The sequence below is a fragment of the Mobula birostris genome, chromosome 3, assembly GCF_030028105.1.
Source record: "Mobula birostris isolate sMobBir1 chromosome 3, sMobBir1.hap1, whole genome shotgun sequence".
NCBI lineage: Eukaryota > Metazoa > Chordata > Chondrichthyes > Myliobatiformes > Myliobatidae > Mobula > Mobula birostris.
This window is the reverse complement of record NC_092372.1, coordinates 17,598,355-17,624,843: the sequence shown is the minus strand read 5'-3', so window position 1 is coordinate 17,624,843 and position 26,489 is coordinate 17,598,355. Positions and strand designations below refer to the sequence as shown.

The following is a 26,489-nucleotide window of genomic DNA, read 5'->3' as shown; positions in this document are numbered from 1 at the left end:
TGCTGGATCACACAAACCTGTCGTATACACTCAGTGGCCACTTTTAAGTCTTCTGCTTCAAGGTATGATGTGTTGTGCATTTAGAGCTATTCCACTGCACACCACCATTGCAACATGTGGTTAATTGAGTTACTGTCGCCCTCCTGTCAGCTTCAACCAGTTTGGCCATTCTCCGCTGACCTCTCTCATTTCTAAAGCGCTTAATAAGGAAAACTCCTTATTAAACCTCCGCTGTCCTGCGGCCATACCCACATATGGGAAAGGCTTTGGGAATAAACCCCAAGGAAGAAATCCGGAGCCGGGGTCCATAAGGCAGTTTGATGTTGTTTACAACTTCACTCTGGCAACCTCTGACACTGGTGCCAAGCTGTATCTGTGCTTGGACTACATCAGTGACGTGGAGGGGGGGGAACCCGCTGCATGGGCAACAGCCAGTTCTTTAACCCTTCCCACCCAGGCTTGCGCCCTGGAGAGGGCACAGTCCACCAGAGGCGCAAACCCATGATCCCCTGGGATCGACAGCTGCCTACGACTTTGCCCATAGAACTGGCACACTCTGGGTGTTCTTCTGTTTCTCTGTAAACCCTCGATTCTGTAGTGCATGAAAATCTAGGAGATCAGCAGTTTCTGAGATACTCAAACCACCCTGTCTGGAACCAACAATCATTCCATGGTTAAAGTCACATTACCCCTCCATTCTTACGTTTGGTCTGAACAACAATTGAAACTCTTAACCACGTCTGCATGCTTTTATACATTGAGTTGCTACCACATGATTTGCATTAATACCTCACTTTTTAATATTATTTCTGTTTTTTGCACAATTTTTAATCTATTCAATATATGTATCCTGTAATTGATTGATTGATTTATTATTATTTTATTTTTTCTTCCATATTATGTATTGCATTGAATCGCTGCTGCTAAGTTAACCAAATTCACGACACCTACTGGTGATAATAAATTTGATTCTGATTCTGATTAATTTGCATTTCAAGAGGGCTAGAATATAAAAGCAAGAAGGTAATGTTGAGACTTTATAAAGCACTGGTGAGGCCTCACTTGGTGTATTGTGAGCAGTTTTGGGCCCCTTATCTTAGGAAGGATGTGCTGAAACTGGAGAGTGTTCAAAGGAGGTTCATGAAAACGATGCAGGATTGAATGACTTGTCATACTAAGAGTATTTGATGGCTCTGTCTGAATTCTGTAGAACTGAGAAGAATGAGGGGTGACCGAATTGAAATCTATCGAATGGTGAAAGCCTTGATGTGGAGAGGATGTTTCCTGTGGTGGGAAAGGCTAGGATCAGAGAGCACAGCCGCAGAATGAAGGAGTATCCTTCTGGAATGGAGATGCACAGGAATATCTTCAGCCAGAGAACAGCGAGTTTGTGGAATTCTATGCCCTAGGCCGCTGTGGTGGCCAAGATTGTATGTGTTTTTAAGGCAGAGGTTGATAGATTCTTGATTGTTCCAGTCATGAAGGGATACAGGGAGAAGGAAGGAGATTGGGGTTGAGTGGAAAAATGGATCAGCCATGATGAAATGGTGGAGCAAATTTGATGGGCCAAATGGCCTAATTCTGCTCCTGTATCTTATAGTCTTATGGTCTTAATGAGCAGGTATACCTAACAAAGTGGCCACTGGTGTGTTTTGGAACCAAATTAGTTCATTACTGTCACATGTACCGAGATACAGTGCTAAACTTTTCTTGCATAGTGTTCCTTCAGATCTAATCTTTACATAATGCATTGAGGTGGAAGAAGGCAAACAATAACAGAATCCAGAATAAAGTGTTGCAGTAAGAGAGAAAGTGCAGTGCAAATAAACCATAACATTCAAGAACATAATGTCATAAGACCAGTTGCCATCAATTATTCCATAAAATGAGTCACTTTCATTTTTTAATTATTATTTTGGCCCAGTCCATGGCTCCTCAATAAAAAAAATAATCTCAAGGGTTTTTAATTTGCAATAATTCTGGAGTTCCATATAATAACTGCATACACATTTTATTGCAGTCTACAATTCTAGAAGACATTGATTCATTATACAAACATAACGAAAATGCTTTATTAACGAAGTTGAATAGACCACAGAAAGTGCACAAAAGTAGTGAGAATATTTGATTTATAAGGACTGGCAAACACAAATGGTACACTTTATAGAATGTGCCTGTCTTACAGCTGATACACAATCTTAGGAGAGAAAGATCACCCTGCAATCAACACTCACTGGCAAGCTCACATCCAGCAGCCTAGTGAGGACGAGACAATAATGCCTGCAGTCCGGTGAGGACATGGGTGAAGCCTGTTGCAGAGGACTGAATGGAGTATTTAATAGTTCATTTGTTCTTTATGTGCTGTGTCGTATGACATAGCCAATCATGGCCTTTCCATGACCATGATTGTTCTTGGCAAGTTTTTCTTCAGAATTGCCTTTTTCTGGGCAGTGCCTTTAAAAGCAGGGTGATTCCAGCCATGACCAATATCCTTCAGAGATTCTTTGCCTGGCATCAGTGATCGCATAACTAGGACTTGTGATCTGTACCAGCTGCTCATACAACCATCCACCACCTGTTCCCATGGCTTCTCATGACCCTGATCGGTGGCTGAGCAGGTGGTACACCTTGCTTGAGGGTGACCTGCAGGCCAGCGGAGGGAAGGAGCGCCTTATACCTCCTTCGATAGAAAAGTACCTCCACCTGCCAACATCAAGTTTAATAGATCCAAGCTTTGGGCATAAACAAGGCTAAATGGCAGTGCAGGCTGCCTGGAGGATGGAGAGAGATCAAGTAATGGAGACAAAATGAACGGTTAAAAATATTGCAAAATGAGTATTAAAAAATGTGAGGTCTTTGGAAGAATGGAGAGATACAACTTTTTTTGTAAATTGTAAGAGATTAAAGATTGCTGCAGTTGACAGAGACTAGGTATGTTTTTACCCATGGATCACTGAAAAATAATATGCAAATCCAGCAAAGTATTAAGGGGATATATGATGATCCTTACTGCAAGAAATCCAGTACACACATAGGGTGTCTGCTCGAAACTGAAGTACAGGGCTGAGAACTATGTTAATGGGTGGGAAAATGAACATAGGTTTCCTTTTGGATGTGATAAAAGATGGTATTCCCCTCTCTGTCATTGGTATTTAGTGTTGTTACTGGTTCTTACTGCAAGAAGCTTGCGTACACCCATAGGTGCATCTTACATGTACCAAGATACAGTGAAAAACTTGTCTTGCATACTGTTTACATAAATCAAATCATTACTCAGTGCATTGAGCTAAAATAAGGTAAAACAATAATAACAGAGAATAAAGTGTAAAAGCTACTGGAAAAATGTAGTGCAGGTAAATAATTAAGTGCAAGATCATAACAAGGTAGATTATGAAGCCAAGAGTCCATCTTATTGTACAGGAGTTCTGTTTAAGTGCCTGATAGCAATGTGATAGAAACTGTCCTTGAGCCTGGTGGTTCATGCTTTCATGTTCTTGTATCTCCCAGCTAATGGGAAAGGTGTGAGAAAGAATGTCCAGGATGGCTGGGATCTTTGCTCATGGTGGCTGCTTTACTGGCACAGTGACAAATATAGATAGTCCATAGAGGGGAGGCAGGTTCAGCTGATGTGCGAAGCTGTGTCCGTACTCTGCAGTTTCTGTAGTCATGCAGAGCAGTTACTGTACCAAGTTGTTATGCATCCAGGTAGTTTCTCTGCTAACCTGTGCAGTCTTCCCCACGCTGGGGATGTTTCTATGTTAACAAATTCAGGAGCCAGCTTATTTTTTTTAAGTGTAAGAAAGGTTAAGTTCTTAACAGTATTTAGGCTCAAGATCAAAAACTGGTGTTGTGGAATACCAGTGTATTGGCAAATGTCAGTTAACCTGAATTTATGAAAATACAAGCATGAGAAATTCTGTGGATTGACACACACAAACTCAGCAGTTCAGGCCATATGATCTGTGTGGTTCCCCCTCCCTTTGTGATTTCTGCTTTCGGCAGGTCATTGGACCCTCTCTCACTGCTCCCCGTCTGTGACGTTTGCCTCCAATGGGAGTTCAGCGGGATCCTATCTCACTGCTCTCTCTCTGTGATCTCCACTGCTCTCAGACTCTTTGACCATGTCCTTACCCAGCCCTGCTTTGCCTGACGTGCTGTGTTCCTCCAGCATTGTGTGGGTGTTCCTCGTAATTTCCAGCATCTGCAGAGTTTCTTGTGCTTATAAGATTCTGTAGATGCTTGAAATCCAGAGTTACATACACAAAATGCAGGAGGAACTCAGCAGGACAGGCACCATCTATGGAGAGGAATAAACTGTCGACATTTGGTCCAAGACCATGCAGAATCAGGAAGGGTCTCGGCCCGAAATGTTAACTGTTGTGGAACATTGAAGCATGGGTGCTGCCTGACCTGCTGAGTTCTGGCAGTAGTTTGAAGGTGTTACTCATTATGAAAACACATTTTCCTTCTCCAAGGATTAGATAGGAATCTCATTCAGCAGCAGCTGATGTAAAGACTTGAAGAGAGAGAGTCTTTGGTCCTCTTAGTTTTTGTATTCTGCAATAATGAGGCAACTGTACATTGCTGTCATGTAAGAACAGGTTTGTACAGCTCTCTTGGTTCAGAATAAAGTCCTTTGGTATCTGCCACTGGCACCCTTTCGACGTTTACAATTTAAAACACTTTAGGAAATCCACAGGCTCTTTTAGGGTTGTGGTTTGCATTTGAAATTAGCAGCCACAAGACCAGGCATTCAACCTGAACAACAGGAATTCTGCAGATGCTGGAAATTCAAACAACACACATCAAAGTTGCTGGTGAACGCAGCAGGCCAAGCAGCATCTGTAGGAAGAGGTGCAGTCGACGTTTCAGGCCGAGACCCTTATGAGTTTAAATCGCACTGTCGTGGTGTGGAATGTAAATTCAAATGATTGACATGAAAAGTTAGTGTGAACATCGGGGCTTGGTGGGGGCATGTGCAGGGAGGTTACAGACTCCCATTGTTGGTGCAGGACATTGGAAATGTGTGTTTGAATATGCAAAATGGGTGTATTCACAACCCTCATAAAACTGGACCTGCTGAGTGCCAATCAAAAGCCATCTGTTCTGGATATCTTACGAGGAAGGAAATCTTCTCTCCTGTTTGCGGTTGCTTGTTTGTGATACACTCGGTGGCCACTTTATTAGGTAGCCTGCCTATTAATGCAAATATCTAATCAGCTAATTATGTGACAGCAACTCAATGCTTAAAACATGCAGACATGGTCAAGAGGTTCAGTTGTTGTTCAAACCAAACATCAGAATGGGGAAGAAGTACGATCAAAGTGACTTTTACTGTGGATTGTTTGTTGGCATCAGACGGGCTGATTGGAGTATTTCAGAAACTTTTGGGATTTTCACGCACAGCAATCTCTAGAGTTTACAGAGAATGGTGTGATAAACAAAAGAAAATCCAGTGAGTGGCAGTTCTGTAGGTGAAAATGCCTTGTTAATGCCTTGGTCAGAGGACAATGGGCAGATTGCTTCAAGCTGACAGGAAGGTGACAGTAACTCAAATAACCATATGTTGCAATAGTGGTGTGCAGTAAAGCATCTCTGAATGCACAACATGTTGAACTTTGAAGTGGATGGGCTGTAGCAGCTGAAGACCACAGATGAGCACTCAGTGGCCACTTTATTAGGTGAAGAAGGTTCCTAATAAATTGGTCACTGTGTATGAGTGCTACATATGCCATGTTGGTATCAAAACTCCACTCAAAATGAAATATCAGATGTGGCGATACACAGGTGCCTTCAGGTTGTCTTGATCTTCTATCTCTATTGCAGATTTGCCTTCACAGTATGCTTGTTCAGTGTGTGCCTTGTCGTGTGATGTGGGCAATCTTGGCCATTCCATGACCATTATTGTTCATGGCAATTTTTCTACAGAAGTGGTTTGCCACTGCCTTCTTCTGGGCAGTGTCTTTACAAGACAGGGGACCCCAGCCATTATAGCTACTCTTCAGAGATTGCCTGTCTGGCATCAGTGGTCACATAACCAGGACTCGTGATAAGCACCAGCTGCTCATATGGCCATCCACCACTCACTCCCATGGCTTCACGTGACTCTGATCAGGGGACTAAGCAGGCACTGCCTTGCCCAAGGGTGACCTGCAGGCTAGCAGAGGGAAGGAGTACCTTATTGACCTCGTCACCCACACGATGTAGTTGTAACACAGACTGTTAGGACTCATCAGGTCAGGTTGTATTTATTAAGGTAAATGAATAGTTGACATTTTGGGCTGAGACCCTTCAGCAGAAAGGAGTGTCTACGCTTTTTTTCCCTCCATAGGTGAAGCCCTAACTTCTTGAGGCCCTGCTGCATTTTCTGCGTATTGCTCAAGATTTCCAGCGTCTACGGGATCTCTCGTGTTCACGGATGCTTGGAATGTGTTCAGACTGGTGTTTAATTTCACACTCGAGCAGACTTCCATGGAATAGTTAAAGTGACACACAAAATACTGGAGGAACTCACCAGGTCAGGCAGCATCTATGGAAATGAATAAACAGTATGGTCAACATTTTGTACTGAGACCTTCATTATGTCTGGACAGGAAGGTGGAAGGAAGGGTGAAGGGAAGGAGTACAATCTGAAAGGTAAGTGGCTGAGGGAGGGAGAACGAGATGAGAAGTTGGGAGGCGGTAGGTGGGAAAAGTAAAAGAAGAAGGAATCTGAAAGGATAGAATGTGGACCATGGGAGAAGGGGAAGGAAGAAGGTCACTGGGGGGGAGGTGATAGGCTGATGATGAGGAGATGAGAAAGGCTAAGAAGGGAGTCAAAATGGGAGAAATGGGAGTGTAGATTAATTGCCAGAAGTTCAAGACCTGGCCTAAATTTCTCTGTGGTGTCACCCAGGCCACCTCTCCTACAAGTCAGGTTCACTACATTTCATTTCATACAAGTGCATATTAAGATGGCGCTGGTGAGACAAATCAGCGCTTTAATGGCAGCAGACAAAACTACTAACTACTCTGTTAATCACACATTTTGTGCACAATGATCGCTGCAATAATAGCCAGTGGTTTTCCATTTTGTGGTGTCCTGGGGGATTTGGTGAACTGGACTCTCGAAGGTAAAGAACGGTTTCGGCACTGCAGCAGGTACCGACCGAATTGGGCCAAGAATGAAGAACGAGCTGATGTTTTACTATTGCGGGAGTGGACTTGGGGCTAAATCGAAGCAGCAGGGCCCAGGCCCGAGAGCGAGCCAGGAGCCAATATTTGGCCAGTTTAAGCACAGGGCCAGATTGAAAAGGTCGTGATGTTGGGTCCGGAGGTGAGAGACATGCCAGTGTTCATTTGCTGCGCCGTAACATTTTCTTGTCTCTGCACTGAACTGAAGCTGTGGCCTGCAACTAAAGGGCTCCTGGACCATCTTCGGCAATGAACTGACTTTGTGGCTGTGGACTCACTTTCACAAACTTTAGTTCTGAGTTATTGCTTGCATGATTAGTTTTTTTTTCCACACATTCAGCATTTGACAGATTTTTCTAATGGGTTCTATTAGGTTTCTTGTTTTTTTGTGTCTTCCTGTAAGAAGACAAATTTCAAGGTTGTTTATTCAGACTTTTGCACAGTACTATAGTTAGTATACTTTGATAGTAAATATAGTTTGAACTTTAATATTCTCATAGGATAAAATGGGCATTGAAAATAACTCAGAATTACAAAGAAATGAGCGGCTCTGGTTGTTTACCCATTTCTTTCCAGCGGACATGAACTTCAAGTTTACACCTTGCAATGGACACATTACAGAATATGTCTCTGTTAAGATGATCACAGTCACTGCAGTGTGAGTTACTTTTGGTGTTTATATTCTCAGCTGTGCAAATGTAGGTAGATGCCCTGTGGTTTCCCATCCATTAAAATTAATAAGGGATAGAGAAAGCAAAGTTTCTGTGTGATCTGAATTAACCTGGCTCCTCTTGAAATTGAATATGTCCCAGAACCCAGTGCATCATCATGTCCGATAGAGAACTGCAAATTAGTTGGGATATTTTTTCTGGAGTATTACTCTTATTCAATAATCTATGCATTGTATTCCAGCTGAGATTTCTGCTCACATTCGTATGATAACTGATTATTTTGATATAGTTACATTTTTTGTTAATCCAGATACAGCATCTTGACTCAAAGCATTAACCAAAACTTTGTCTCCACAGTTGCTGTTCCACCTACTTTCTGCCAGTTGTTTATTTCCTGCACCAGATTCCAGCACTTGCAGTCTCTTGTATCTTTCATCTTTTGTTTCATGCTCTGATCTAAACTCTTGCTTGCCCAGAGCTATGAAGCATTTCACTTTCTAGAGCAGGGATTCACAACCTTTTTTTTTAATGTCATTGGGCCTTGCCATTAAACAAGGGGGCCATGGACCCCAGATTGGGAACCCTTGTTCTAGAGGGTAAGAATGTTAGGAACAGGAGAGAGATCATTTAGCAATAATATTGTGGCTTGTCATTAACTTCGGTTATATATATTCCTTCATGATGCCACATCTCTGGATTCCTTTAATGTCCAATAATTCCTTTGTCACTTTCTTGAATATACTCAGTAACTGAGCATCAACAGAACTATTGGACAGAAAATTCCAAGCATTCATTACCCTGTGTGTGAAGACATTTCTTCATGTCTCAGTTATAAATGAATGATGGCTTAATTTGATACTTAAAATAGCTGGTTCTTTATGCCTTCAGCAAGGGAAACATCCCTGCATTTAACTTGGCAATCCCCTTAGGAATTTTGTTTATTCCCACCACCTCACATGTTTCAAAATTCAAGAACATACAGTGCATCAATCTGCTGAATCACGACATGTAGGGTGATTTTTGATCTCAGAATCCAGGGAACTTCAAAGACATATTCTTCCATCGGAGGGGAAATAGGCCGATGAATACTACTCCAGATATGGACTCAGCATGTCCCTGTTTACATAGTGCAAGCTGTCTCCTGTGCTCAAATAAAGGTGAACATCATGGTTACATTCCTCATTGATTTTTGTTCCCACACACTGGTTTTCAGTGATAACATGTGCAAAGACATCCAGGTTCCCCTGAATGACAACTCTCTCATAATTTAAAAGAAAATACTCTTGCCTTTCTACTTGATCAAGTTGATAACAGAGCATATAGTGTGTAACTCTTCATTAGTTGAGGGACTGAGTTCAAGGGCCATGAGGTAAAATTGAGGTAGATCGCACTTGGAGTATTTTGTTCTGTTCTTCAACATAGGAAGGATGTGTAAGCTTTAGAGAGGACATAGAGATTTACCAGGATGCTGCCTGGAGTGAGGGCATGTCTCATGAAGATGGGCGAGCTAGGGCTTTAATCTTTGGAACGAAGGAGGAAGAGAGGTGACTTGATAGAGGAGTACAGGATAATAAGAGGCATAGATAGAGTGAATAACCAGAGACTTTCCTCCCAGGGCAAAAATGGCTAATATGAGGGGCATAGATTTAAGTTGATTGGAGGTAAGTATAGGGGTTTTTAAGAAATAAGTCAGAGGTACGTAATGACATACGGAGTAGTGGATGCATGGAATGACATGCAAGGGGTGGTGATAAAAGCAGATATATTAGTGGTGTTTAAGAGACTCTTAGATACACACATGGATGAAAGAAAAATGGAGAATGATGTAAGAGGGAAGGACTTGGGGTAGTTTAAAAGGTTGGCTCATATTGTGGGCTGAAGGGCCTGTACTATGCTGTAATGTTCTGTGTTCTTTTCAACTAAAGTGATGATTATGTGTTTTTCTACATATCCTGCAACACCCACTAGTCATGGTCTGCCAACCCAAAAATATTCCATTTATTCCTACTCTCTGGTTTCTGTCTGTTAACTGATACATAATCTACACCTATATATACCCCTCAAACCACGCACTTTCCTTTGGTTTAATAACGTATCAGTTTTCAGCCTCATTAATTTCCCCAACACTAATTTATTTCCAATGCCAATTTCTTTCACCTCTTCTTATACCCCCGTTCAGCTGATCACAACTGCTTTCCGAAAGTTTACACCGTGACAGAGAGCAAGACATGTTTAATTTCCGTGGAATTTCTTCATTTCCAAAATAATTATTTTTCAGTGGAATCTGCAAGGGTCTTGGCCCGAAAAGTCGACTGTACTTCTTTCTATAGATACTGCCTGGCCTGTTGTGTTCCACCAGCATTTTGTGTGTGTTGATTGACATTTACTGCTTTTTTTTCCTTTTTACGCATCTATAGAAGCTTTTATATTCTATTTGTGCTTCTTGATAGATTAAACTAGTATTCTCATTTCCTTTCCTTACCAATTTCTTGATCTTCTATTGTTTCAATCTTTCCATTTATTAGTCAATGCAATGTCATAAGGCTTTTCATTTAATCTAATGCTGTCTTCAGCTTTTCTCATTAATCATAACTGCATTTCTTTCCCATTGTGTTTTGTCGGCTATCGAAGTTCAAAGTAAATCTATTATCAAAGTCCATATACAGTATGTCACCATATTCAACACTGACATTCATGTTATTGTGGGCCTGCTCAGTAAATCCAATAGAATCCGTGAAAGACAACCAGCGTGCAAAAGACAACAAACTGTGCAAATACATGAAGAAAGGAAAAAGAAATACTAATAAAAAAATCAGCGTTAAATATCGAGTACCTGTGAAACAGAGAATTTGAAAGTGAGTCTGTAGGTTTTGGGAACATTTCAGTGATGAGGCAAGTGGAGTTGAACCCCTTTAGTTCAAGAGCCTGATGGCTGAGACGTAGTAATTCTTCCTGAATCTGGTACATGTCCTGAGGCTTCTGTACATGATTTCTGTTAACTATGTATTAACTCTCTAAACATTACCCATTGCTTAGAGCATACTGTACATTTTAATATAATTTCACAATTTACCGTAACCAACTCACCACTCAGACTATCATACATGTTATTTACATTTTCCTCTGCCATCAAATTGAATTACAACACTTAAAATTTTTACATCAATATCCGTCACATCTGTCAAAATCGGTTCCCTAAAAGGTCGCAATGGAAGTTACGTCCTAGCTGTAAGCACAAGTCAGTATGCAAGCCAGGGCAGTAGAATATGGACAGCAAGCTGTTGTCTATGCAGCAGCTCCTCTCTCCACGCAGCTGATGAGTCGAAAGGAACGGCAGAGACCAATGCAATTTGGCACCAGCAGTGTCGCAGGAGTTTCCAGTCAATGTTGAACTCCAGCTCCAGATTCTTCCATGGGATTTACTCTTGAAGCCTTCCCCATGAGTGGGTATAGACACAGGCATTGGAGGTTTGAGATCAGAATTTTCCCTCTCCTTGATGAGCTTCTGACCATGGCTAATGAGGCCCATCTGCCAAAAGCAATTGGTTTTAACGTGTCAGTAACCCGCCTTCACCTCTCTCTCCTATCAGTAGAAACGGTTCCGCTGAGCTTAGTAGCTAAGCCACACATGAAGGCCAGGAGGTGGACTTGATTGTCAGAGGCTATTTGAGACACATGCCATTGAGAACATTTAATAGCCTATCCCCACAGGCATTCCCAACTAAAATAACCTTAAGGAACTAAAGAAGTTCTGTAAGAGCCAGATAAATAATTAGAAATTTTTCATTGTAAGATATTAAGACAACTTAACAGCTGATTTGATAGGATTTAGTACAACTACATACATATTGTGAAACTGAAGAAGACTATTTAGCTGAATAGTAGCATGCTAGCTGCTAACAGAACACTGTCATTCGTCCACTTACCCCTCTTTATTTACCTGTAACCCTAGGTTGTATTCCCCATCACATGTTCATCAACTCTTCTTACACGTAGTTTTTGCCATTATCCTATCCAAGTAGCAATGTATGGCACCTCACCAAATGCTGATGAAACCCATCAAGCCAGGTAGCATCAATGGTGGGAAATAACTAGTCGATGTTTCGGGCCAAGACCGTTCATCAGGTCTCTTCATCAAGTTTGGTTCAAGTTTATTGTTATCCACCTGGACACATGTACGGAATACAGCTGAACAAAACATCTGGGGCCATTGTGCAAACACAGTGCATGTAGTTACGATCCATTACACACAGTCACAAGTAATATTAGCACAAGTCCCTGAGTGGCACGGCCCAGAGATCGACAGGTTGACCTAAAGTGTGAGGTCCATGTTTCTGTAAGCCAGTGTAATATTACTGACTCTATTATAATAAAACAAACAGTCATAAAAATATGTGAAACAGCAGCAATAACGGATGAAAACTGACCAGTGCAAGGTGAGGGTGTGTCTGTGAGTTGGGAAGTTTGGGGGTGGTGGAAGCAGGGTGTTAAGAAGTCCTACAGGCTGGGGTAAGAAGCTGTTACCCAGCCTGAGGGTTCTGGTTCTTATGCTGCGGTACCTTCTGCCTGACAGTAGGAGGTCAGGTCTCTGCTCAAAATGTCGACTGCTTATTCCCCTCAATAGATGCTGCCTGACCTGCTGAGTTACTCCAGTATCTTGTGTGTAGTGCTGCGGATTTCCAGCATCTGCAGAATCTCCTGTGTTTATGATTTACGGTGTTTATCCCAGTTGTCATAGTTACAGAGGAGTGCTCCACGACGTAGCACACAAGGTTGGGATTGAACTGGTGGTCCCTTGAACTGTGAGGTAGCAGCATTAGCAACTGTGTACACCACAGTGCCTCCAGAGGAGCAAAAATGGTCACTGATGTTCTCCCCAGTCTCTGTTCAGAAGGTTTTACTCACCACTGCCATCCTTCACACTGCATGGTATCTCACCAATTCACTTTTAAATGTACCACCGTCCCAATGGTGTACAGTATTTGAGAGTTACTGATGTAAACACAGGTTGACCATCAGTTCATTTAGTAGTTTTTAGCTCAATGGCCCAAAGACACATACAGGAAATTAGGTTTATAACAAGCTTCGTTAGTTTTGAAGTTCAAAGCCAGGAAATCATGCTAAAACGATGCTCAGAGTGCTTAATTCTGTAACAATTCCCAGTAATGTCAGAGTCCATTAGAACGTCTCAGACTAATAAATTAGAATTAGATGCAACTAAACAGTATAAATATAAAAAATAAATTGTATGTATTAAAGGCTGTCCTATTCAAAACTGGATTGTAAACATTTTCTTTTCATCAGTATCTCAATGTACATTATTTGATTTATCAGTTACATTCCAGGAACAGCTCCTACCCCTCTGCCATCAGGTTTCTGAATGGACAATGAACACCAGCTCACTATTCACTTGGGAACATGACTTCTCTTTTTCACTACTTATGAAATTATTTTTTAAAATACCAATTTATGTTCCCAAGTTCCTGCCAAATAGCATCATATTTCCCCTACCCCATTAAAATTGTCTGCTCCTATCCCTCTCCGGCACTATGGTGAAGGAGATAGAGTTGTGATCACTACCTCCAAAATGCTCTCACACCGAGAGTTCTGACACGTGACCAGGTTCATTTCCCAATAGCAGATCAACTACAGCCTCTCCTCTAGCTAGCTTATCTACATATTGTGTCAAGAAACCTTCCTGAGCACACCTAACACACCCTTCTGAACCCCTTGCTCTAAGGAGATGTCAGTCAATATTAGGAAAGTTAAAATCACCCATCACAACAAAACTATTATTATTGCATTGTTCCAGAATCTGCCTCCCTATCTGTACCTTGATGTCTCTGTTACTATTGCGGGTCTGTAAAAGACACCCATTGGGGTTATTGCCCCCTTCCTGTTTCTGATTTTCACCCACAGTCACTCAGTAGACAATCCCTCCATGACTTCCTTTTTTCTGCAGCCGTGATACTATTCTTGATTAGCAATGCCACTCCCCCAACTCTTTTGCCCCCCTCCCTGTCTTTTTTGAAACATCTAAAGCCTGGCACACTCAGCAGCCATTCCTGCCTCTGAGACACCCAAGTCTCTGTAATGGCCACAACGTCATAGTTCCATGTATTGCTCCATGGTCTACGTTCATCTGTGTTTTTACTGATACTCCTTGCATTAAAATAGACATATCTCAAACCATCTGGCTGAGAAGTAGCAGACAGAGTTGCACCCAAATAAGTGTGAAGTGGTTCATTTTGGCATGTCAAGGTTGACGACAGCATATAACATAGAGACATTGAAACGTAGAAAACCTACAACATAAAACAGGCCCTTCGGCCCACAATGCTGTGCTAAGCATATACTTACTTGAGAACTTACTTACTTTAGGGTTATCTATTGCCCTCTATTTTTCTAAGCTCCATGTACCTATCCAGGAGCCTCTTAAAAGACCCTATCGTATCTGCCTCCACCACTGTTGCCGGCAGCCCATTCCACGCACTTACCACTCTCTGCGTAAAAAACTTACCCCGACATCTCCTCTGTACCTACTTTCAAGCACCTTAAAACTGTGCCCTCTTGTGTTTAGCCATTTCAGCCCTGGGAGAAAGCCTCTGACTATCCACACGATCAATGCCTCTCATCGTCTTATACACCTCTATCAGGTCACCCCTCATCCTCGGTCGCTCCAAGGGAAAAAGGCCAAGTTCAAGGAGATTTACAAGGGTTTTGCCTGGATTGAAGAGCAAGCTTTATGAGAATAGATTGAGTGAACTTGGCCTTTTCTCCTTGAAGTGCCGAAGGGTGAGAAGTGACCTGATGGGGGTGTATAAGATGATGAGAAGAATTGATCATGTTGATAGCCAGAGGCTTTTTCCCAGGGCTGAAATGTCTAACACAAGGGGGGCATAGTTTTAAGGTGCTTGGAAGAAGGTATAATGGGATGTCAGGGATAAGTTTTCCACACTGAGAGTGGTGGGTGTGTGGAATGCACTGCCAGTGACAGTGGTAAAGGCAGATACAGTAGGGTCGTTTAAGACCCTACATGGAGTTTAGCAAAATAGAGGACTATGCAGTTGGGAAATTTTAGGCAGTTTCTAGAGTAGGTTACGTGGTCAGCACAATATTGTGGGCTGAAGGGCCTGTAATATGCTGTAGATTTCTATATTCTATGTTAATACCAATTTCTTGTTGTAATTTGCAGGGCTTTTTAGTATTGCACTGTAATGCAGCCGCCAAACAGCAAATTTCAGTTCAGCTCAGTCAAGTTCAATTGTCATTCAACCATACATGAGTACCCATGAATACAACCAAACGAAACAGCGTTACTCGAGATCATCAACCAGAACCCCAGTTCCATTCCCAGGACCATTTCAGCCTGCAAGACCCTCCTCACAGACGTCTCCGGAACTCAGGCAGTTAGGTAGAGCTTCCTTAACTCCCCAGTAGTGTGAGCATCAGTGGAGAAACAACTTATACGCTTACTACAGAGCCGCCAGTCAGCGAAGCTCCAAACGCCCACTTGTGTCTGGGACAACAGCACCACCAGGTAGAGAGGAGGGGCCTTTTATCTGGTAAGCTCGCCCTGCCCTCTCATTCCAGCACCATAGCCCAAATCTCTGTCTTTGCCCTCCTTCACACTCTGATGGCACTACGCACACATTAGGCTCTGATGGATTCCCGCACAGCAGGCAACTTTTTGGACTGGACTCTGTGTATGCAGCTTTGACTCTATACCAAGGATGTTTCTCACCTCTTCCTGTATCACGGCCATTGATGGATATCACCCGTAGTACATGGTCCAGCTGTATCTCATTAGCAGGTGCCAGAGTAGATAAACTTCGTCTGTAAAATGTCGGGGAGAATGGGGATTGTGAAGCTACAGACCACCCTCCCCCGGCTGGGCACAGGACGAGTATTATCTGTTTTATGTATTTTATCATGGTTTATAATCACTGACATATACACAATGAATGAAATGTCTAGAACAGAGGCCATTGATTCTTAATAAAGGACCATCTATTCAAGACTAGAATGCAAAGAAATTTCCTCACTGTGATATGAGTAAATCTTTGGAAGTCTCCCTCCCAAAGTGGTGTGGAAGTTCTGTCGAGAGAATCTAATCTGTTGATACTAATAAAATCAGGAAAATGGGGTTAGTAAAATAATATGGTGCTGAAATAAAAGATTAAAGTGATCTAATTGAATGATTAAGCAGGTACAAGATGTCAAATAGATAATTCCATTTCTGTTTCTTTTGGCTTCAAATCCCTAAGCTAGCCCGGACAGTGACCTCCATTAAATGAATTAAAATTTTCAATAAAATGAATTAAATAAATTAAAATTAAATGAATTAACAAAATTAGCCAATCGTCCAACACTCAAAACCTAATTACAAGAGCTTCTGCAGATGATGGAAATCTAGTACTTGGTAATGAACCGGGTCAGGTCACAGATCTCTCAGTGGGTGAGCATCTGGGGGACAGTGACCACCGCTCCCTGGCCTTTAGCATTATCATGGAAAAGGATAGAATCAAAGAGGACAGGAAAATTTTTAATTGGGGAAGGGCAAATTATGAGGCTATAAGGCTAGAACTTGCAGGTGTGAATTGGGATGATGTTTTTGCAGGGAAATGTACTATGGACATGTGGTCGATGTTTAGGGATCTCTTGCAGGATGTTAGGAATAAATCTGTCTTGGTGAGGAAGATAAAGAATGGTAGGGTGAAGGAACCACGGGTGACAAGTGAAGTGGAAAATCTAGTCAGGTGGAAGAAGGCAGCATACATGAGGTTTAGGAAGCAAGGATCAGATGGGTCTATTGAATACAGGGAAGCAAGAAAGGAGCTTAAGAAGGGGCTGAGAAGAGCAAGAAGGGGGTATGAGAAGGCCTTGGCGAGTAGGGTAAAGGAAAACCCCAAGGCATTCTTCAATTATGTGCAGAAAAAAAGGATGACAGGAGTGAAGGTAGGACCGATTAGAAATAAGGGTGGGAAGATGTGCCTGGAGGCTGTGGAAGTGAGCGAGGTCCTCAATGAATACTTCTCTTTGGTATTCACCAATGAGAGGGAACTTGATGATGGTGAGGACAATATGAGTGAGGTTGATGTTCTGGAGCATGTTGATATTAAGGGAGAGGAGGTGTTGGAGTTGTTAAAATACATTAGGACGGATAAGTCCCTGGGTCCTGGCAGAATATTCCCCAGCCTGCTCCATGAGACGAGGGAAGAGATTGCTGAGCCTCTGGCTAGGATCTTTATGTCCTCGTTGTCCACGGGAATGATACCGGAGGATTGGAGGGAGGCGAATGTTGTCTCCTTGTTCAAAAAAGGTAGTAGGGATAGTCCGGGTAATTATAGACCAGTGAGCCTTACGTCTGTGGTGGGAAAGCTGTTGGGAAAGATTCTTAGAGATAGGATCTCTGGGCATTTAGAGAATCATGGTCTAATCAGGGACAGTCAGCATGGCTTTGTGAAGGGCAGATCGTGTCTAACAAGCCTGATAGAGTTCTTTGGGGAGGTGACCAGGCATATAGACGACGGTAGTGCAGTGGATGTGATCTATATGGATTTTAGTAAGGCATTTGACAAGGTTCCAAAAAGTAAGAAAATCAGAAGGCATGGGATCCAGGGAAGTTTGGCCAGATGGATTCAGAATTGGCTTGCCTGCAGAAGGCAGAGGGTGGTGGTGGAGGGAGTACATGCAGATTGGAGGATTGTGACTAGTGGTGTCCCACAAGGATCTGTTCTGGAACCTCTACTTTTCATGATTTTTATTAATGACCTGGATGTGGGGGTAGAAGGGTGGGTTGGCAAGTTTGTAGACGACACAAAGGTTGGTGGAGTTGTAGACAGTGTAGAGGACTGTCAAAGATTGCAGAGAGACATTGATAGGATGCAGAAGTGGGCTGAGAAGTGGCAGATGGAGTTCAACCCGGAGAAGTGTGAGGTGGTACACTTTGGAAGGATAAACTCCAAGGCAGAGTACAAAGTAAATGGCAGGATACTTGGTAGTGTGGAGGAGCAGAGGGATCTGGGGGTACATGTCCACAGATCCTTGAAAGTTGCCTCACAGGTGGATAGGGTAGTTAAGAAAGCTTATGGGGTGTTAGCTTTCATAAGTCGAGGGATAGAGTTTAAGAGTCGCGATGTAATGATGCAGCTCTATAAAACTCTGGTTAGGCCACACTTGGAGTACTGTGTCCAGTTCTGTTCGCCTCACTATAGGAAGGATGTGGAAGCACTGGAAAGGGTTCAGAGGAGATTTACCGGGATGCTGCCTGGTTTAGAAAGTATGCATTATGATCAGAGATTAAGGGAGCTAGGGCTTTACTCTTTGGAGAGAAGGAGGATGACAGGAGACATGATAGAGGTGTACAAGATAATAAGAGGAATAGATAGAGTGGATAGCCAGCGCCTCTTCCCCAGGGCACCACTGCTCAATACAAGAGGACATGGCTTTAAGATAAGGGGTGGGAAGTTCAAGGGGGATATTAGAGGAAGGTTTTTTACTCAGAGAGCGGTTGGTGCGTGGAATGCACTGCCTGAGTCAGTGGTGGAGGCGGATACACTAGTGAAGTTTAAGAGACTACTAGACTGGTATATGGAGGAATATAAGGTGGGGGCTTATATGGGAGGCAGGGTTTGAGGGTCGGCACAACATTGTGGGCCGAAGGGCCTGTACTGTGCTGTACTATTCTATGTTCTATGTTCAGCAACACACAAAAGAAGTACTGGAGAAACTCAGCATGTCAAGCAGCATCTGTGGAGGGGAGTAAACAGTTGACGTCTTGAGCTGAGACCCTTCTTCAGGACTGGAAAGGAAGGAGGCAGAAGCCAGATTAGGAAGGTGGAGGGAGGGGAAGGCTGCAAGGTAGCAGGTGATAGGTGAAACCATGTGAGGGAGAATGGGGATGGGGGTGAATTAAGAACCTGAGTGGTGATATGTGGAAGAGGTAAGGGGCTGAAGAAGAAGGAATCTAATAGGAGAGGATTGTGAACCATGGGAAAAAGGGAAGGAGGAGGGGCACCATTGCTGGCTGACTGCATCAGCTTAAAGGTAATTTTCAGAAACCAGTATTGAAATATATTTTCATCTCCCTTACATAAAGATAATACACCAGCATCAGAACACAATTTCTTTAGGCTGACGTTGTACTCCATGAAGATTGCCAAGCAATTGTGTAGCTCCTTTACCGCAGGTAACTCAGTTGGCTTGACTGGACTGCGCTGGTTGACTACTGAGGAGGAGAAGGAAAATGCTTCCCACTAGAGTGAGACAATAAGACGGGAGCAGAATTAGGCCATCCAGCCTATCAAGTATCCTCCACCATTCTATAACGGCTGATTTATTATGGTGAGGGTACTTAATGAAGAGCATCCCTTTGGAACAGGGATCCTCAGCCTTCTTTATGCCATTGACCAATGCCATTAAGCAAGAGGGCCATGGACCCCTGCTTTTGACAAAGATGAAGGGGAATTTCCTTAGCCAGATGATGATGAATCTCTGGATTTCACTGCCAGCGTCGCCTATGGACGCCCAGTTATTGGGTGTATTTCGGAATGGATATCGCTACCATGAACACTAGCTCAGTACTTTTTTTGCACTACTTATTTAATTTAACTAATATATATACTGTATATGTACTTACTGTAACTTACAGTTTTTATTATATATTGCTTTATTATGTATTATGTTACTGCTGCCACATAACAACAAATTTCACAATGTACACCAGTGATCTTAAACCTGATTCTGATTAGTTTGGTAGGTTCTTGATTGGTCAGGGTGTCAAAGGTTACAGGGAGAAGGCAGGAGAATGGGATTGAGAGAGATTATAAATCAGCCATGAAGGAATGGTGAAGCAGATTCGATGGACTGAATGGCCTAATCCTACTCCTATGTCTAAAGGTCTGGAAAAAGTTAATTGTATATTGCATAATTGATGGAGAACGGATGGATAGATCAAAAGATAAGGTCAGGATTTCTACTGGAATAAACTATTGATGAAGTTTTCTAGCTGGTAAATTAATGAGGGGAATTAGCCGCAAAGCACAAACAGGTGAAGATAAAAACTGCAGAATGTAAAATTGTAGACGTGTCCTTGCTAGTTCAATGAATACAATGAGCAACCTACTTTTCAAGGCATGAATTACAAAGTCTTTGCAATTCAGTTTATTTTAAGGTCAATCGTTTTCTCTTTCAGTGGTGCTTTAACAGTGAGTGTGTGGCTGTTGGAAACCGGCCAGAGGCTGTCGATGGAGGATGGGGGTCCTGGGGCTCCTGGTCGCATTGCACACGCAGTTGTGGAGCAGGTGTTCAAGCAGCAGAGAGACATTGCAGCAATCCTGTGTGAGTATGCCGGCTTATCAGGGCCAAAGAATCAGAAACGCAAACAACAGGAATTCTACAGATGCTGGAAATTCAAGCAACACACATCAAAGTTGCTGGTGAATGCAGCAGACCAGGCAGCACCTCTAGGAAGAGGTACAGTCGACGTTTCAGGCCGAGACCCTTCGTCAGGACGGACGAAGAGTCTGGGCCTGAAACGTCGATTGTACCTCTTCCTAGAGATGCTGCCTGGCCCGCTGCGTTCACCAGCAACTTTGATGTGTGTTGCTTGTTGTCCAAAGAATCAATATCAGGTTTAATATCACCGGTATGTGTCATGAAATTTGTTAACTTAGCAGCAGCAGTTCAATGCAATTCATAATTTAGAAGAAAAATAAACAAATAAATAAATTACAGTATATGTATATCGAATAGATTAAAAATCGTGCAAAAACAGAAATGATATATATTTAAAAAGTGAGGTAATGTTCACGGGTTCATATCTATTTAGGAATCTGATGGCAGATGTTGCAGAGCTCCCAAAAGATTAACTGCTGATTCAACACAAGTACTCAGTCTAATGTAACAGAAGCTTGAAATTATATGTCAATTAGCTCAATATATGTCTTTGAGGGAAAAGCTGACATCCATTATTAAGGAGTTAATAATGAATGGTCATTTAAAAATAATCATGCAACAAATATTCAGCATGATTTTATGATGGAAATGGTTGACAAATTTATTACAGTCCTTTGAGGAGTTCCTTCTCTGTGTCACGCTTTATGGTAATTCTCCACCCCGGAGAACTTTTAATGATGTCATTGAATGTTCTCAAGGAAGTTATTGACAGACATTTGAACAGTAACAGAGTGAGAGAGTAGGGTGAAAACAAACAGAAACGTGGGACAGAGGCCGATTGACCTACTCCTGCTAAATGCTGCAGGTCGGACAGTTCTTCCAGCATCTTGTGCGTGTTATTCTGGATTTCTGGCATCTGCAGACTATCTCGTGTTTATGATCTGTGGAATCTCTTGTATCTATGACCTAATTTTGCACCAGTTTCTCTTTTTTTTATTAATAGCTTCACATATGATTTCATTGAACATAGAATGGTACAGGACAGGACGGGCCACAATGTTGTGTCAATCTTTTAACCTACACCATGATCAATCTAACCCTTCCCTCCTACACATCCCACAATCCTCCATTTTTCTTATATCCATGTGCCAATCTAAGAGTCTTATAAATATCTCTCTTGATTCGTTCTCAGCCACCGCCCCCAGTGGTGCGTTCCAAGCAAATTTACAAGGCTTTTGCTGAGATGGGAGGACCCGAGTTACAAGGAAAGATTGCATAGGTTAGAACTTTATTCCCTAGAATGTGGAAGGTTAAGTGGAGATTTGATAGAAGCATACAACATCATGAGGGTTATCGATTGGGTAAATACAAGCAGGCTTTTTCCACTGAGGTTGAGTGAGACTGCAACCAGAGGTCATAAGTTAAGGGTGAAAGCTGAAATGTTTAAGGGGAAACTTCTTCTCTCAGAGGGTGGTGAGAGTGTGGAACGAGTGGCCAGTGGAAGTGGTCGGTGCGATTTTGTGTTTAACATTTAAGGGGAGTTTAGATCGATACATGGATGGAAGGGGTATGGAGGGGTCGGGGGAAGGTGGATGGAGTAGGCAGTTTAAATGTTAATGGACTAGAAGGGTCGAAGGGTCTGTTTCTATGCTGTTGTTTTCTATGACTTTATTTCTTGAATAATTTCACAAGATTATAAAGAATGTGAAGATGCAAATTAGTTCAAAGTTCAAAGTAAATTTAGAATCAAAGTATGTGTATGTCAGCATTATACTACCTTGAGATTCATTTTCTTTCAGGAATTCACAGTAAAACAAAGAAATACAATAGAATCAATGAACAACTACACACAAACAAGGACTGACAAACAACCAATGTGCAAAAAGAAAACGACTATTAGAGCAAAAGACCCAGGAGCGGAATTAAGCCACCTTTCCCATCACGGCCAGATCAGCTATGATCTTACTGATTATGATGGAATGGTTGAGCAGTCTCGATGGGCAGAATGGCCAAATCTGCTCCTATGTCTTATAGACTTACAATCTTCTTGATTGGCAGAGCAAGCTCAATGGGCCAGAGGGACTACTTGTGCTCCTAGTTCTTATGCACCATAAACTCGATGGTGGAAGATAGAGAGACAGGTGATTGTCTGGAGTTAAAAACTCCAGAAACTCTGTGATAAATGAATGAAATTGATTTTTGGATTATCATGATATTGTCCGGCTGAAAGGACAGTTCATTCCTAACAAAGCCCCTTTGCTTTCAATCTAATGACAAATTATATGAACATTCAGAGGGCCTAATACAGGTTGAATACCCCTTTTCTGAAAAGCCAGGGGCCAGAAGTGCTTAAAGTTTTGGATTTTGGAACACATAATGAGAGAGCTTGGGATTGGCATCTTTTCCGACTCTGAATTTACGTGCTACCGGTAAGCAGTCTTGGACTTACACTTGTTCATCACTCATATGTACTTAACAGCAAAAACCATTCCATTCCATTAATATAATGAAAATATAATGTATACAGACTAACAAAAGCAGTACAACAGCATTGGAGAATAGCTGAATCAGCTATTGAACAACAATAAACAATGGCAGGCTTTCAGTCTGCACCTACGATGCCGTCTTAGATTAGAAGGTTACAGTACACTGTATCTGAATCTTACTTATGTAAGGGAGAAAAACAATCAGCATTGTAGGCTTGTTCTGGTGTTAGGTTTTCAACAGTGATGATCTCGGCAAACTCATCAATGAACTTCTCTGCTGCTTTGTGATCAGCAGATGCTTTAAAAATTGAATGCTGTGCCTTTTCTTTAATTTCTGCAACCAGCCTGCTAAAGATTCACAATAACCTTCAATTTTCAATTTATCATGACAGATTTTTGCTTGTTTCATGATCAGCGTAATATTAAGTGGCATATGTTCCTCCAATGCTGATGAATCCACTCTAACAATACATGTTGAGATCTTCATTTTTCTCTTTATGTAGGGTTTTTCTGATTTTCTTTAACTTCTGTTCGTTACATATTGGTACCGATGACACAGGAAGGAAGAGCAAACAGATCCTGGAAAGAGAATTTAGCGAGCTAGTTAGAAAGCTGAGAAGCAGGAACTCCATGGGAGTAAGTAATCTCTGGATTGCTGCTTTGTGCCACATGCTAGTGAGGGTAGAAACAGGATGATTTGGCAGAATAATGCTTGACTGAGAAGCTGGTGCAGGAGGCAGGGCTTCAGGTTCTTGGATCATTGGGATCTCTTCTGGGGGAGGTATGACTGGTTGCACCTGAACCTGAGGGAGACCAATAATCTCATGGGCAGGATTGTTAGAGCTGTTGGGGAGGGTTTACACTAACTTGGCAGGGGATTGGTAACTGGTGTGAAGGGACTCAGGATAGGACAGATGGTAAGAAAGCAAAGTTAGTGTGCAGTCAGACTGTCAGGAAGGACAGGCAGGTGATGGGATATAGTTGTAGCTAACAAGGTTACAGAATCAAGAAGAGTAGAAAATACAGTACTTAAGGTGTTGTATCTCAATGCGTGGAGTATAAGAAATAAGGTGGATGACCTTGTTGCACTATTACAGATTGTCAGGTATGATGTTGTGGCCATCACTGAATCATGGATGAAGGATGGTTGTAGTTGGGAGCTGAATGTCCAAGGTTACACGTTGTATCGGAGGGATAGGAAGGTAGGCAGAGGGAGTGGCGTGGCTCTACTGGTAAAGAATGGCATCAAATAGGTAGAAAGATGTGACACAGGATCAGAAGATGTTGAATCCTTGTGGGTTGAGTTAAGAAACTGCAGGGGTAAAAGGACCCTCAATGGCAGTTATGTACAGGCCTCCCATCGGTGACTGGGATGTGGACCACAGATTACAACAGGAAATAGAAAAGGTGAGTCAAAAGGGCAATGGTATGGTAGTCATGGGAGATTTTAACATATGGGTCAATTGGGAAAATCAGATTGGTAATGGTCACTCTTAAGAGAGTGAGTTTGCTGAACGCCTAAGAGATTGCTTTTTAGAGCAGTTTGTCGTTGAGCCTGCGAGGGTATCAGCTATACTGGATTGCGTGCTATGTAATGAACTGGAATTGATTAGGGAGCGTAAGGCAAAAGAACTCTTGGGAACCAGTGATCACAATATGATTGAGTTAACTTGATATTTGATAGAGAGAAAGTAAAGTCTGACATAGCACTATTTCAGTGGAGTAAAGGAAATTATGGTGGTATGGGAAAGGAGATGGCCAAAGTAAATTGGAAGGAGATGAAGGCAGGGATGACAGCAGGGCAGCAATGGTGTGAGTTACTGGAAAAAGTGAGGATATTGCAGGATAGATGTATTCCAAAAGTGATGAAATACTCAAATGTCAAAATCAGAATCAGGTTTATTATCACCGGCATGTGACGTGAAATTTGTTGTCTTAGCAGCAGCAGTTCAATACAATACATAATCTAGCAGAGAGAGAAAAAATAATAATAATGATAAATAAAATAAAACATAATAATAAATAAACAGGCCGGCTGATGGTGTAGTGGCATCAGTGCTGGACTTCGGGTTGAGAGGTTCCGAGTTCGAATCCAGTGGCTTCCAGTAAGAGATGGTGATCTGTTTAAAAAAACTCGCCCGGCAGAAGGCAATCGCAAACCATTGTTGTAATTTGCCTCATACGCGATTTCCCAGTACGTCAGAGAAGCGTGGAAGGAAATCGTCTGCTAACTGGAAATAATTCTGGAAGCGACATACTTCAAATAAATAAACAAGTAAATCAATTACGTATGTTGAATCGATTATTAAAAAATGTGCAAAAACAGAAACACTGCATATTAAAAAAAGTGAGGTAGTGTCCAAAGCTTCAAAGTCTATTCAGGAATCGGATGGCAGAGGGGAAGAAGCTGTTCCTGATTCGCTGAGTGTGTGCCTTCAGGCTTCTGTACCTCCTACCTGATGGTAACAGTGAGAAAAGGGCATGCCCTGGGTGCTGGAGGTCCTTAATAATGGACACTGCCTTTCTCCCTAAAGATGTCCTGGGTACTTTGTAGGCTAGTGCCCAGGATGGAGCTGACTAGATTTACAACCCTCTGCAGCTTCTTTCAGTCTTGCGCAGTAGCCCCTCCATACCAGACAGTGATGCAGCCTGTCAGAATGCTCTCCACAGTACAACAATGGAAGTTTTTGAGTGGATTTGTTGACATGTCAAATCGCTTCAAACTCCGAATAAAGTATAGCCGCTGTCTTGCCTTTTTTATGACTACATCAATGTGTTGGGACCAGGTTAGATCCTCAGAGATCTTGACACCCAGGAACTTGAAACTGCTCACTCTCTCCACTTCTGACCCCTCTATGAGGTTTGGTATGTGTTCCTTCGTCTTACCCTTCCTGAAGTCCACAATCCGCTCTTTCGTCTTACTGATGTTGAGTGCCAGGTTGTTGCTGCGGCACCATTCCGCTAGTTGGCATATCTCATTCCTGTACGCCATCTCATCACCACCTGAGATTCTACCAACAATGGTTGTATTGTCAGTACATTTGTAGATGGTATTTGAGCTATGCCTAGTCACACAGTTATGTGTATACAGCGAGTAGAGCAGTGGGCTAAGTACACATCCCTGAGATGCAGTGTTGATTGTCAGCGAGGAGGATATGTTATCAACAATCCACACAGACTGTGGTCTTCTGGTTAAGAAGTTGAGGATCCAATTACAGAGGGAGGTACAGAAGCCCAGGTTCTGCAACTTCTCTATCAGGATTGTGGGAATGATGGTATTAAATGCTGAGCTACAGTCGATGAGTGTTGGCGTGTGGCCAAGTGGTTAAGGCGTCAGTCTAGTGATCTGAAGGTCGCTAGTTCGAGCCTCATCTGAGGCAGCGTGTTGTGTCCTTGAGCAAGGCACTAACCACACATTGCTCTGCGACGACACCGGTGCCAAGCTGTATCAGCCCTTGTGCCTTTCCCTTGGACAACATCGGTGGCGTGGAGAGGGGAGACTTGCAGCATGGGCAACTGCCGGTCTTCCATACAACCTTGCCCAGGCCTGCGCCCTAGAAACCTTCCAAGGCGCAAATCCATGGTCTCACGAGACTAACGGATGCCTAAAAAATGATAGTTGATGAAAAGTATCCTGACGTAGACGTTTGTGTTGTCTAGGTGATCTAAAGCTGTATGAAGAGCCATGGAGATTGCATCTGCTGTTGACCTATTGTGACGATAGGCAAATTGCAATGGGTTCAGGTCCTCACTGAGGCAG

General features: G+C 42.5%; 1 protein-coding gene across 2 annotated transcripts in view; it reads left to right on the top strand.

Moving 5' to 3' along the window:
• LOC140194909 (A disintegrin and metalloproteinase with thrombospondin motifs 12-like) overlaps window positions 1-26,489 on the top strand; it is a 688,485-nt gene that overhangs the window by 333,917 nt on the left and 328,079 nt on the right. For both annotated transcript variants that reach the window (XM_072252276.1, XM_072252277.1), the window contains exon 11: window positions 20,041-20,186. In XM_072252276.1, coding sequence (XP_072108377.1) covers window positions 20,041-20,186 — 146 coding nt within the window. The remainder of the gene's footprint in view (window positions 1-20,040; window positions 20,187-26,489) is intronic.